This window comes from Rhincodon typus, chromosome 31 (genome assembly GCF_021869965.1).
Source record: "Rhincodon typus isolate 14 chromosome 31, sRhiTyp1.1, whole genome shotgun sequence".
Taxonomy (NCBI): domain Eukaryota; kingdom Metazoa; phylum Chordata; class Chondrichthyes; order Orectolobiformes; family Rhincodontidae; genus Rhincodon; species Rhincodon typus.
This window is the reverse complement of record NC_063362.1, coordinates 22,652,965-22,667,333: the sequence shown is the minus strand read 5'-3', so window position 1 is coordinate 22,667,333 and position 14,369 is coordinate 22,652,965. Positions and strand designations below refer to the sequence as shown.

Below are 14,369 nucleotides of genomic sequence, written 5' to 3'. Positions count from 1 at the left end.
CAACTTTGAAGCTGTGTCTAATAAAAATACGAGTATAATGTATTAATGAGACTGTAAAGTTGGTTAAACAGTTGCAAATAGAGACTTGTGGTTAATGGATTTTGTTTCGCCGTAAATACAGTGAACATAAAATAAAGCAAAAGATACTATTTCAAAGGGTTTGTTTGAGTACATTGGTGCAAATCACTGAAGTTAGGTTTGATTTAAAAAATGATTAATAATGCATACGAGTTCCTGATTGTATGAAAGGGTGACAAGTGTTAAAAAGCAAGGAAGTTGCATTGAACCTGTATAAAAACTTAAGTTAGGCCTCAAATTATAATCTGGGCACCACACTAAGATGTGAAAGCATTAGACTCGGCACAGAAAGGATTCACGAGAATGGATTCTGGATGAGAAATTTCAGCAATGCAGTTAGATTGAAAATCCTGGGGCTGCTGGAGATTTTCAAAATAATGAGTCTAGACAGGAGATAAGGAGAAGTTGTACCTACTGGCAGACAGACCAGATGGGACCAAGTTTAGGGGACAGGCAAAAGAAGCAATGGTGACAAGAGGAACATTGTTCAAAGACCAGGATGTGGTTCAGAGTTGGCATACTCTGCCAAAAGTGTGGTGGAGGCAGATTCAACTGAGGTGTTCAGAAGGGAGCAAGATTATTATCCAAAGTGAAAGGTTGCAGATCCATAGTGAAAAGGTAAAGGAGTGCAACTAGGTGAACTGTTTTTCCAGAGATTCAGCACAGCCAAAAATAGGCCCTCTGTGCTGTGTCAATTCTATGATTATCACGCTGTTGCCTGAAGATTTTTTGGGAGCTTGCTGTGTACAAATTGGCAGTTTCTTTCTTAGCTGTAAAGCAAATGGGCAGATAGAACCGAAATGTAATAGTTCATACACATGTCTGCGCCCCCCAGCAAAGCAACGTTCTCTCAGTATTACACCAGAATGTCAGAATCAAGTCCTGAAGCGAGACTTGAATCCGGAACCTTTACCTCAGAGGTGAGGCTTCCAACAACTGAGCGGTGGCTAATATTTAAGTGGTTAACTTCAACTCGCCCATGCCGACCAAGTTTCCTAAAGTGAACTAATCCCACTTGCCTGCATTTGGCCTGTATCCCTCTAAACATTTCCTATTCATGTACCTATCCAAATGACTTTTAAATGTTGTAACTGCACCCACCTCCGCTTCTTCCTCTGGCAGTTTGTTCCATATATGCACCATCCTCTGTGTGGAAAAAGTTGCCTCTCAGGTCCCTTCTAAATCTTTCTCTTCTCACCTTAAACCTACGCCCTCTATTTTTGGACGCTGGTATTCATCTTATTTATGCTTATGATTTTAGAAACCTCTATAAATGGTTATTCCCTCTTCACCAAGTGGTTGGAAACACAATGGTCTCCTTGTGCATTATATAATTCTATGACTTATGTTTTGGAAAGCCTAAGGAAGTAGTCACAACACTGGCAGTGAGGTCCTACAAATTATTGTTTATTTCATCCTGCTCAAAGTCACAGGATATCTGCATTGCCCCTGCCCTCTTTATCTAGGAAAGCACTTGAGTCATGCTATGTTGGACAGCATCCCCTGAAGCTAAGAAACTCTCCACTTTTAAGTGAATTTAAGCAATTTCAAATTATAATTATGTTCCTGGTGAACGTGACCAAAGCACAAAACAATTCTCCAAATCAGCATTAATTGGACATCTTATTCAAAAGGTTAATGAGGCTGACATACGACTGGAGAATAATATAGTAGGTGGTGCTTTTTGGAGACTGAGGTTTAGTCACATTGTTGGAAAGATCACAGATACTCTGCATCTAATTGTGTGGTACCTATTGTATGCGCGCATGGTGCTGAATACAGGTATCTGAAATGGAATCAATCCAAATCCTGGCACTGAAATCCCACACCTTGATGACAACACTAAACTATTTAAAACAAACACAATGAGTGTGCTCCCTTAGTAACGGCAGACATATTGCGTCATACAAAACAAAACTCTAGATTGCGACATCAAAACATTAACACCTGCCAAAGAGGGCGTGAACGATCAGCACAGGAGTCCTAATCTGAGAATGTCTGCCCTCAAGGGTCTGTCCTACTATTGGACATCTAATGATAGTAATCTATAAAGAGCTAATTCTAAGATGTCCATGTGAAATGAATTGCATCCTGAAACAGCACTGCCCTTTACAAATTACAAAGCATAACTTAAAATAGAGTCAACAAAATGAAAACAAATATAACAGAAAGGATTAAAAGCTTTTACTCGGTCCTAAATTTGGCTCAGCAAATTGAACATATTGGAAAGAAGCTCTGTCCAAAATCATGGTCATGGATGAGTGCTAGGAAACCTTCCCTTGTGCCTAAAAAGTACATTTTTCAAATGATGCCTTTATGACTTACACCTCCTTTCTGATCAAAGTACATCCTCCCAAAATACAAGACAATTAGATTTAAATCCAAAGCTAGTTAAACAAATTGGGGACAGAGAGTATCAACATTCAAGGAGAAAATCCCAACTTCACATTCATTCAAAAGAACTCTGCTTGCATAGATCTCTACCTTAAACTTGTCTTGTCCGCAAATATACATAGACTGCCACATATTCAAATCAAATAGTGAGATTCCAGGCAAGTTCTGCAAATACTGACACATATTTAAAGACATCTTACAGATACTGACATAAACCCTGGAACCTCTCCATCAGCGACAAGCTTTTAACTTTTTAAAAATCAGGAAATCAAGTACATAATTTCTCTGAACGTTATGCTAATATATTACATTATGCCTAGATCTGGATGAAAAAGAATCTGATGACTAGGATGAACAACTTGCAATCTTGGATAAAAGTCGTGCAGATATTGGAGATCTAAAAAAGACAAAATGCTGAAGAAACACCTATCTGCTCCTCCCACCTCACTGAACAATCCCCACCACTGCCCATCTGCACTCACTTATCACCATCCCACCCACCTTCCCCAGCCCCACCCATCCTCTCTCTATTTATTTCAGAGCTCCCTTCCCCCTCTCCCATTTCTGAAGGGGGCCCTGACCCGAAACATCAACTTTCTTGCTCCTCTGATGCTACCTGGCCTGCTGTGCTCCTCCAGCTCTACACTGTGTTATCTTAGGTCTTGGAGCACGTGGGGAGGCAGAAACAGAGTTAATCCTTTGTCTCCAATATGACACTTTTTCAGAATGTGTCAAGACCACTTTGAAAATGCCTTACAGCCCTGCTAATACTTACAGTCCATACATCAGCAAGGTTGTGTGATTGGCCTGGGAACTACCTAAACTCTTCCCTTTCAAACCAATATTTTTCATTATCACCTTTCCCCCCCCACCACCCTGTTCATTGAGCTGTTCAACTCTTGTCCATTAAAGAGCCTGAAGTGTAAGGAATGGAGGATAATGCATTTTATGAAGTACTTTTCACGATCTTAGGTTGCCCCAAACCGCTTCACAGCCAGTTACCTACACCTAAAGTGTTCCCGGTCATAAAGTGGGAAATGAGGCAGCCAGTGTGCACACGACAAAGTCGCACCAGTAGCAACAAGATGAATGACCAGGCATTCTTTTTCACTACCAATGGCTGAGAAGTAATGTTGGCCAGGACACCAGACAAACTTGCCTTCGCTTCTTTAAATAGCGTCATGGGATCTTTTACACCAGGTGAAGACACAGACATGGCCTCAGCAGTTTAATTTCCTAAAAGATGGCAGCTCTGATTGTGCCACATTCTTTTACTAATGTAGTGAGGTATCAGTCTGGATTGTGCATTCAAGTCCAGGATTGAGACCTGAAATTCTCGGTCAGAGGGTATTAAAAACAAAGCCAATACATGATCAAGTGAACTGCTGGCTGCTTCGGTTTTGTGAAATTCATAAAAGGAGCAGCTGTTACAGTACTGGGAGTCTACATGATAATAAACTTCTTCTTTGATTAGTCCCACAGCACATAGGAAGCATGAAACAATTATTAATTTCTTGGTTTCAAAGTGTTTCTAATGCCTGTGCCTACTGGGAGACTGGATAGTGCAAAGTGTTAAGATGTTGGCCACTAAAAGGAGAGGTTTAAATTCAATCCAGACGAATGGGATGAAAGTCTTCCCTCTCTGTTGATGGAATTGTATGGCTGTCAAATAGCACTCTCAACCCAGTTCCTGGTGGGTTTGCACACAAACCAAACCTGCGCTTAAGTTCTGTACAAATTTCTATCAATATGCTTACCAAAGGATAGAAATTGGACTGGAGCTGCCCAATATTGTGACTACAAGTCATCAGAAATTCTGCAGAAAGGAACCCATCTCCTGTCCACCAACTACAAAGCACAAGTCAGGAGCGTGACTGAATACTGTCCACTTGTCTGAACTGGTGCAGCTCCAAGACTCAAAATGCTCATCATCCAAGACAAAGAAACCAGCTAGATTGGCATCCCATCCACCACTTTCAACATTCATTGCTTCCACCACTGACGCAAAGTGACAGTAGTGACTACAATCCACAGGATGCACTGCAGCAACTCATCAAGGCTCCTTCAACAGCACCTTCCAAACTTGCAATCTGAACCACCTACAAAGACGAGGGCAAGAAACAAATGGGAACACCACCACCTGCAATTTCCCTTCTAAGCCACGCACCAGCCTGACCTGGATTGCTGTTCTTCACTGATTTAAATCCCTGGCATTTCCTACACCATTCCCAAGGACTGCCACATTTCAGGAAGGTGGTGAAAAACAGTTAGGTATGGACAATAAATGCAGACCTCAGCAGTGATGACCAAATCCCACAAAGTACTAAAAAAGCAGGGATGAAATGGACATTCTTCTCTGAAGTTGAGGCTGAGCCATAGAAAACGCAAGATTGAAGATTGAACTTGTTTCCAACTTAGTGTTGAAACTGTGTATTCAAATTGAGATGGAATTCTATTTCTCACAACTAATACCCCTCTCACCTTGCTGAACACTACATTCACTAACAAATGTATTCAAATAATTATGTTTAAATTGCATTTGCTTCCAAACTGCAAGTGTTTTAATTGCAATGAATATTTCTACTGCACTTTGAACAAAAGACAGTAAACTCACACTCTTGTGATCACTAAACATATCACTGGATGCGGACCCAGTGATATCTGGATTTTAAAAACTCTCATCCTTCTACTGAGATTCCTCCATGACGTCGACTCACCTGGTCTATGTAACTTTGAGAACTTTTGGCTTTGTACCCGTTCCCAATTTCTTCTGCTCCTTTAGTGGAGGTTGAATCTTCAGCTGCAATGGCCACACACTGCCCAAACCTCTCCATCCTTAGCGATGGATTATGGTCAAAGGAGCTTTTCTTTGCAAATTTCTCCAGGAGGGACAGGTGATATGGCATGGTCCAACTATTTAGAGCGTTCCATAGTAACAAGGCCAAACACATTCTCTGCAACACCAGGAACAGGTAGATCCTCAGAACAAAGTGACACTTAGTGTTTGCATACCGAGGTTCTACGCACAGTTTGATGTGGCCATGCTCAAAGGCGGCCATCAGGATGAGTGTGGCACTGGGTAAGCTCTTCCCCAGTTTATCTAGAGTTTTGTACATGGTGTCACTGGGGACACGGTCCTTCTTAGACCTCCAGATGAAGTGGAAAATGGCTTGGGTGACTGCAATGGTACAGGTTCTGGGAATGGGCAAGACCTGTACCATGTACAGCAACAGAGAGAGCGCCTCACACCTGATGACCAGGTTTTTACACACAATGAGGATGGAGCAATGCTTCCAAAATTCCAGTTTCTGCCTCACCTTGGCGATAAGATTCTCCCAAGATTTTGTGCACACTTCAGTCCTTCCAAACCATATTCCCAGCACTTCAGGTAATCTGCCCTGACTGTAAAGGGGATACAGGATTGGTTGGCCCACATCCCAAAGAACATGGCCTCGCTCTTGCCTCAATTTACCTTGGCTCCCGAGGCCAGTTTGAACTGGTCTCAGATGCTCATAAGTCTGCACAGTGACAGCGGATCAGAGCAGAAAATGGCGAAGTCAACCATGTGCAGAGGCGCTTTGGCTACAGGCTTGCACTGCCTGGAATAGACACCTCTCTCAGGCTCGCATCCTTCCTGAGGGACTTGGCAAAAGGCTCTATACAATACACAAACAAGGCAGGAGATAGCAGGCAGCTCTGCCTGACTCCAGATCTGATCAGGAAGCTTTCTGGGTTTCCACCCATTTATTGAGATTGCACTAACGATATTGGTATAGGCAGTCGGATCCAATTGTGGATTCCTTTCCCAAAGCCCATTTTGGACTGCACATCCCACATGTAGATGTGCAATATCCTATCAAAAACCTTCTGCTGGAACAGGCTGATGATGCAGGCAGCCATCCACTGTCTTGCACATAAGCGATCTTATCACTGGAGGAGCACAAGACTATCAGACATCGTCCTGCCAGTACATCACAGGTTTGGCCTGGATCAATCACTGATCCCAGAGCAGACCTGACCCAGTTGGTGATCACCTCACACAGGATTTTTGTAATCCACATTCAGCAGTGAAACTGGTCGTCAATTTCTAATTTCCTCCCTTTTCCCCCTTCTGCTTGTAGGAGGTGGTGATAGTACCTTTCCTCATGGATTTCCACATTGTACCTGACAAAAGTATATTGTAGTACACATCCAGCAGGTCCTGGCCAATCAAGTCCCACAGAGCTGAATACAACTCGGCCAGTAAGCTATCATGTCCAGTTTTCCAAGGACTTGAGGGCCTTGGTCAGCTCATTCAGAGATAACAGCTGGTCCCCTCTCCTGCATGCTGTCATCTAGGACCTCTGTGATAAGATTTTAAACTTAAATGAAGGCAACTACATGGGTATGAAAGCTGAGGAAGCTAGTGTGAAGCGGGCTACTAAGCTAGGAGGATAAATCAATACTGACGGGGTGGTTGACAGCTAAGGCAATATTTCAGAATACGTACCTCCCTACTATAAAAGAAAATTCTAATGTGAGGACCCATCATTTCTGGATAGTTTAAGAAATTAGGGAAAAATTAAAGAAAAAAGCATATAACTGCATAACATTTTCTAACAGGTCAGATGGCTGGTCAGAATATTAAGAATGGCAGAGAATAACTAAAAAATTAATCAAGAGAAAGAAATGAGGGTATCAGAGGAAGCTATTTAAATCCAAAAACAAATAGCGAAAGTTTTTCTTTCAAAATAACTGTCAAAAAAGTGAAGCTAAGTGATCACTGTCTGGAGACAAACTAGGGAGTTAATCAATGATTTTTAAAAAGTAGATGAAATCAATAAAATATTTGGCTTCTGTTCTCGCTACAGAGGAGACAAAAAACAGATCAGTAATATTTGTAAATCAGGACATGAAAGTAAGAGAGGAACTTAGTAAAATTACAATCACAAGCAAAGTGGTGCTAAGCAAACAGATGAAGCTATGGGTTGACATGTCTGAATCCAGATGGACTTCATAATTGGGTCTTAAAAGGGTGGCTAATGAGATGAATGGGCTTAAGTTTTGTAAAATTCCTTGGATTCTACAAAAGTTCCATAAGACAGCAAAGTAGCAAATATAACTTCTATTTGAGAAGGGAGGAAGGCAGTAAAACTGAACCTACAGGCCAGTTAGCTTGATGTCTGTCATGGGGATGATGTTAAAATTAATAATTCAAGAGGTTATAGCTGGGCACTTAAGAAATCTCACCAACTGGAAAACATCAGCCTGATTTTATGAAAGGGAAATCATGTTGAACCAATTTATTGGATTTCTATGAAAGAGTAGCATGCACTGTAGATAAAGGGGAGTTTGTAGACATACTGAACTTGAATTTCCAGATAGCATTTGACAGGATGCCACATAAAAAGTTACTGTTCAAAGTAGGAATTCATGGTGTAGGAGATATTATGAGCATGAATAAAAGGATGGCTGGCAGAAAACACAATGCATAAATAGGTCTTTTTCAGATTGACAAGATGTGATATGTGAAGTTCTGCAGGGGGCTGTGCTGGGGCATCAGCTTAACGCAATTTATATCAGCAACTTAGATGACCGAGTGAAGGAATGATTGCTAAATTTTCAGATGACCCAAAGACAGGTATGCTGGCAGTTGCAGTATAATGTCAGAAAATGTGAACTTGTTCACTTTGACAGAAAGAATTAACTTGCAGAGTATTACTTAATTAGAGATCAACTGCAGAATTCTGAGACATAGACAGATCTAGGTGTTTGAGTACAGGAGTTGCTAATGGTTAGTGTGCAATTCATTATGGAGGCTACTGGAAGGTTTTCCTTTGCTACAAAAGCAATTGAAAATAAAAGTAATGATAGTTCAGTTACAGTCATACAGCACAGAAACAGATTCTTCAGTACAACTAGTTCATGCCGACCACAATCCCAAACCAAACTAGTTCCACCTGCTTGTACTTGGCCCATATCACTCAAAACATTTTTTTATTCATGAACTTATCCAAATGTCTTTTAAATGTTGTAAATGTACCCATGTCCATCACTTCTCCAGAAGTTCATTCCACACACAAATCACAGTAAAAAATTGCCCCTTGTCATTTTTAAAATCTTTCTCCTCTCCCTTTAAAAATATGGGCCCTTGCCTTGAAATTCTCCACCCTAAGGAAAACTCCTGCCAGTCGCTTTATCTATACCCCTCATTATTTTATGAATCTCTATAAAGGTCACCGCTTAACCTCCTACACCTCAGTGAAAAATGTCCCAGCCTATCCAGCCTCTCCTTATAATTCAAACCCTCCATTCCTGGCAACATCCTGGGAAATCTCTTCTGAACCCTCTCCAGCTTAATAAAATCCTTTATATGACAGGGAGACCAGAACTGGACGCACTACTACAAAAGAGGCCTTACCAATGTTCTGGCCAACCTCAACATAACATCCCAACTCCTATACTCAAAAGGTCTGAGCAATGAAGGCAAGCGTGTTAAACCCTTTCTTAACCACCCTATCTACATGTGATGCAAACTTCAAAGAATTATGTACTTGAACCCCTTGTTGTGTCTGTTCTAATACACAACCCAGGGCCTTAGCACTAATTTTATGTTGTGCCTGTGTTTGTTTTACCAAATTGCAATACCTTGCATTTATCCAAATTAAACTCCACCTGCCACTCAATAGCCCATTGGCCCAATTGATCAAGATCTCTTTGTGATCTTAGGTAACCACCTTCACTGTCCACTATACCACCAATCTTGATGTCGTCTGCAAATGTACTAATCATACCTTCTACATTCTCATCTAAATGATTCATATATTTTATTCTTTATATACACAGGGCATTGATGAGACCACAGATGAAGAACTGTGTACACTTTTGGCCTCCTTATTGTGTGCTGGAAGTGATTCAGAGAAGATTTTCTAGACTGATACCTGAACAGCAGGTTGTCTTATCAGGGAAGGATGGACAGACTGGGCTCGTTTCCACTGAAGTATAGGAGAGTGAAGGGTCATTTCAATGAATTGTATAAGATTCTGAATTATATTGACAAGATAGATATGGAAAGGATGTTTCCCCTCATTGGTGAGTCCAAAACTAAAGGACATTTAAAAATTATTGGCCACATTTTGAGAACATAAGTAATGACACTAATTTTGAGTGCATTATTGTACAGCATTGGAGCTTTCTGCCTCAGAAGACAGTGGATGTGGGAAAATTGAACATTTTTAAGCCCCAGGAACACAGATTCATGTTAGGCAAAGGAACTGAAGGTTTTCTAGAATAGGTAAGAATGGAATTCAAAACAAAACCAGCCATGATCTTAATGGATAGTGGAGTAAGTTCAAGGGCCCAAATGGTCTCTCTTCTCCTAACTCACGTTTGTATGCATCTAATCAGAGTTGAGAGAACTTATGTCAAATCAATTCAAGCACCTGATATGAAGTCCTGTAAAACCAACAATGGAGCAGTCCAAGGTCCAGACTGTTTGATTGGATTGTCACAAATGGTTATCACACTGGTGAGAGAACTGAAAATAGCAAGATAAGGGAAATTTGCTGCTTTAAGTTCAAAATATACTTGTGCATTTATTTGGTTTTTAAGTACAATACCACAGAATACAGCAAAAATAAGCTGTGCACTTACCTTGCCTGGATCATCCTTGGACCGAGGCACTTTCAGGAAACATTTATTTAATGATAAATTGTGTCGAATGGAATTCTGTAAGAAAACACAAAGATCAATGTTTTAAAAAAATGAAACACCAAGTGGAATAATCGTAAACAAATCCTGCAATAGCCAATTCAATAGCTCAACCTAAACCAAAAACACTTGATACAAGAAATCACTGTTTACTAGCAGCGTCAGAGTAGATGGTTTAGCCTCGGACTTAAAGGTTTCTGAACTGATTATTTTCTGGAAATGCAAGACAAACACACAGTATTTAAACTCAGGAGTTTGAAATAAAGTTCATCTTAACTGGAGGTGGAGGCATAGCAGTAATGTCACTGGATTGGTAATCCAGAACAACAGGCTAATATTCGGGGGCTACAGGTTTGAGTCCCACCATGGCAAATGGTGAAATTTGAAATCAATAAAAATCTAGCCTAGTAGAGAACATGTAACTATCAGTGATTGTTGTAAAAACCCCCATCTGGTACATGTCCTTTGTCGAAGGAAATCTGCCATCTTTACCTGGTCTAGTCTACTGTCACTTCAGACCCACAGCAATGTGTTTGACCCTTAATTGACAAGTAACCAGCTGTACAATAAAGGACAGGTAACAAACGACAGCTGAGCCAGCGGTGCCCACATTCCGTGAAAGAATAGAAAAAAGGTATAAAATTTCTTAGTAAATGTCATACTGAATGTTAATTTATTGGTCATGGATATCAGATTATTGGGAAGTTTCAATCTGTAATTACCCAAATTGATTTCACTTAACCATGAAACAGATAAGTTGATAGGAAACTAATTCATAGCAACGAGGAGAAGCTCCCCAGTGATTACACTGATAGAGGCATTTTCTCCCACAGGGTTCTTAAAGCAGCTTACCCAAATAGCCACCTTTTCTGGGTACGTGGCTGATAAGCTATTTAATTAAAAGGGGTACTTTACTTTGCAGGTCAAAGTGACTTGATCACCATGGTGCTTTATCAGGTGAAACAACAGGCAAGCAGAAACATTATGAATGTAATTGCACAGGATCATAGTAGTAAAGCTGCTCTGCAAGTTACAGTGATGTACATTATTAGGCACATAAAAGACAAGAGCATAAAGGTCAGGTCATTTCTGTTGAGTCATTTGGGAACTATTTGGTTGGTGGAAAGTAATATAATCAAAGGCATATGCAGTAATTATCAGCTGATATGCCAAAGGACAGACATTTCATGCTTATGTTTATAAAGCAGCATGCTATCACATTATAAGCAGTATAGAGAATCAGAATCTGTTTAAAAAGGGAAGACAAATTTTCTTGCAATAGCTTCTTGACAGCTAAGTGCACTTATTCAATAGCTAAATTATAGAAATTAGGAACCTTTGGTTTGAGCCTTGATTTGAGCTGATTCAGCTGATTTCAACTGTAGGATGGACTCAAAAGGGCCTCTGCTTTAATCATTCCATGATTCTAATTGATAATCAGTACCAATGAGTCAGGCAAAAGGAAACACAGTTTAAGGTTCCAGGTCATTAACGATTGGCTATGAATGGATTATGCAAGAACATTAGATGAGGCCAGAAAAAAATTATGCAGTGGTTAAGTTAATGCCTCAAGGAGAGGAGAGAAAAAGGAAATACAGCCATATATTATTCTTGTGTATTCAAGGGAATCACAACTCAAGGGGGTGTTTGTAATACAAATGTGATCCTTCACAGTCATTGACCTTGGCAGAGATTGACATCAACACACATCACTTGATGGTTATTTTGGACCATCACGAGCTGTACCCCATCACAATGCCACACATCCTTCCCTCTAAGCAAAAAGTTAAAATGAAAATAGCAATTTAATGTTTCTGAAATAGCAAGAACTTCAATCTTGAAGGACTTAATGCAAAATGTCAGTAAATATACTTTTGCGACACACACAAACATAACTTGGATTCATCAAAACATTCCAATTTTCTTCATCAGTAGCAAAATTTCTAGCCATTGTAAAGAAAAAAAAAATAGTCCCTTACCACACGCTCAGCATGACATTTATACTCACAACAGCAAATTATTTAAGTGCAGTCTCTATAGTTATGCGCACAAACACAGCAGCCAATTCACCACAGTAAGGTTCCAGAAATATTGGAATTATTGGTGATGATCTTTTTTACACCGTGGTTTTGTACACACCCTTCCAACAGCCAAGTAGAAACAGATTATTGACATTTACCCTATCAAACTCTTACACAATTCAATCAGGTCATCTCTCAGTCTTCTCTTGCTGGATAAGCTGCAGCCTCTCAGTTCTGCTTTCATGTTTGCGAATCTTGTTTGCCCCTTTCTGCAGTGCTACCACATACTGTTTGTAATATGGAGACCAGACATCCTGTACAGTACTGTAAATGTGGAAATACTCTATGACCTTGGTAAAATAGATTTTAAAGGTTTAAAAAGTCACTTATTCTGATTCCAGGCATCATAAATTACTGAGAGAAAAAAGGCATGAAACTGACAAGGCTCTGGCTTTCCTGTTTAAATATGAGGGTCCTACTGGAGGTTTGGTTAATTGCAAATATTACACCCTTATTTTAAAAACAGGGGAGAGGGGTGAACCTAGGGAACACAATCAGTTTGTTATCAGTTGTGGTGCTGGTAACGAAACTTTCAAAAATTGTCAATTTATTTATTGGATGTGGACTTCAGTGACTAGGCCAGTATTTATTGTCAATCCCTAATTGCCCTGGAGAAGATGCTGGTGAACCCTGGCATCCCACACTGTGTTTAAGGCAGAGGTAGGTAGATTCTTGACTAACAAGGGTCTGGAAGAGTATGGCTGGGGACAGGGGTTGGGGTTTGGTTGGTTGGTAGGTGGGAATGTGGAGTCGAGGATGATCTTGCTGCAGCCACAATGTGGTTGAATAGTGCTGCAGGCTTAAAGGGCCGAATGGTCTACTGCTGCTCTTATCTTGCATGTTCTTATGGATGTTCACTCACAGCACTGCTAGGGAAGGAGTTCCTGGATCTTTACCCAGAAATTCTAAAAGAACAGTCAACATAGTCCCGAGCCAGGATGGTGTGAGAGGTTTGGAGAAGAAATTGAAAGGATGGGATAATACATGAGACACAGTAAAGATCTGGGTAAGGTATGTGGAGCATGACATTATCCATTAATGGCTGGACGAAGGAACTGAGGGCATCGTTGCTAAGTTTGCAGATGACACAAAGATAGGTGGAGGGGGCAGATAGATGTTGATGAAGTGAGGAAGCTACAGACAAGCTTAAGAGAATGGGCAAAGAAGTGGCAGGTGGTGGGAAGAATAGAGGCATACGCTATTTTCTAAACGAGGAAAGGTTTCAGAAATCCGGAGCACAAAGGGACTTAGGAGTCCTAGTTTAGGATTCTCTTACGGTTAATATTCTGGTTCAGTTGGCACTTATTCCAAGACGGCTAGAATACAGGAGCAGCAATGTTCTGCTTAGGCTGTGTAAAGCTCTAGCCAGACTGCATCTGAAATATTAGTGTGCAAAACTGCTCACGTGTCTAAGAAAGGATGCGGTGTTGGTTTTTTTTGCAGGGGGGGTGTGCTGGTGGTGGTGGTGGTGGGTGGGCTGTCCAGAGGAGGTTTGCAAGAATGAATCTAGGAATGAAGGGCTTGTCATATGAGGAGGGGTTGAAGACTCTGGGTCTGTACTCCATGGGGATTAGGAGAAGGACAGGGATCTGATTGAAACTTACAGAATACTGAGAGGCCTGGATACAGCAAACATGGAGATGTTTCCACTAGCAGGAGAAAGTAGGACCCAAGGGCATAGCCTCAGTGTCAGGGGGTGACCCTTTAGAACTGAGATGAGGAGGAATTTCTTCAGATGTAGGTTAGTGGATCTGTGGAACTCATTGCCACAGAGGCTGTGGAGGCCAAGTCACTGAGTGCATTGAAGGCAGAGGTAGATAGGTTCTTGGTGAATAAGCAGATCAAGGGTTACGAGGAGCAGGCAGGAGAATGGGGTTGAAAAATGTATCGGCCATGATCAAATGTTAAAACAGACTTGATGGGCCGAATGGCCTAAATCTGCTCCTAAATCTTATGGTCTAAATAGTAATAAGATGAGTGGTCAGTTAGACTACTTTGGTGCTTTAGTTCAGAGACAGCAATGTTGACCAAATGCTCAACTGTTCATTTAAACAAGTGAATGGTAGCTCAGTTGAACATCTCACCTCCAAGATAGATCACCTCCAAGATAGATCACCTCCAAGATAG

At 40.8% G+C, this 14,369-nt stretch overlaps 1 protein-coding gene across 13 annotated transcripts in view; it reads right to left on the bottom strand.

The window, feature by feature from the left end:
- Positions 1 to 14,369, bottom strand: part of foxj3 (forkhead box J3) — a 163,663-nt gene that overhangs the window by 77,975 nt on the left and 71,319 nt on the right. For all 13 annotated transcript variants that reach the window (XM_048615189.1, XM_020515074.2, XM_048615194.1 and 10 more), the window contains exon 3: positions 10,105 to 10,179. In XM_048615189.1, the coding sequence (XP_048471146.1) occupies positions 10,105 to 10,179 (75 nt within the window). The remainder of the gene's footprint in view (positions 1 to 10,104; positions 10,180 to 14,369) is intronic.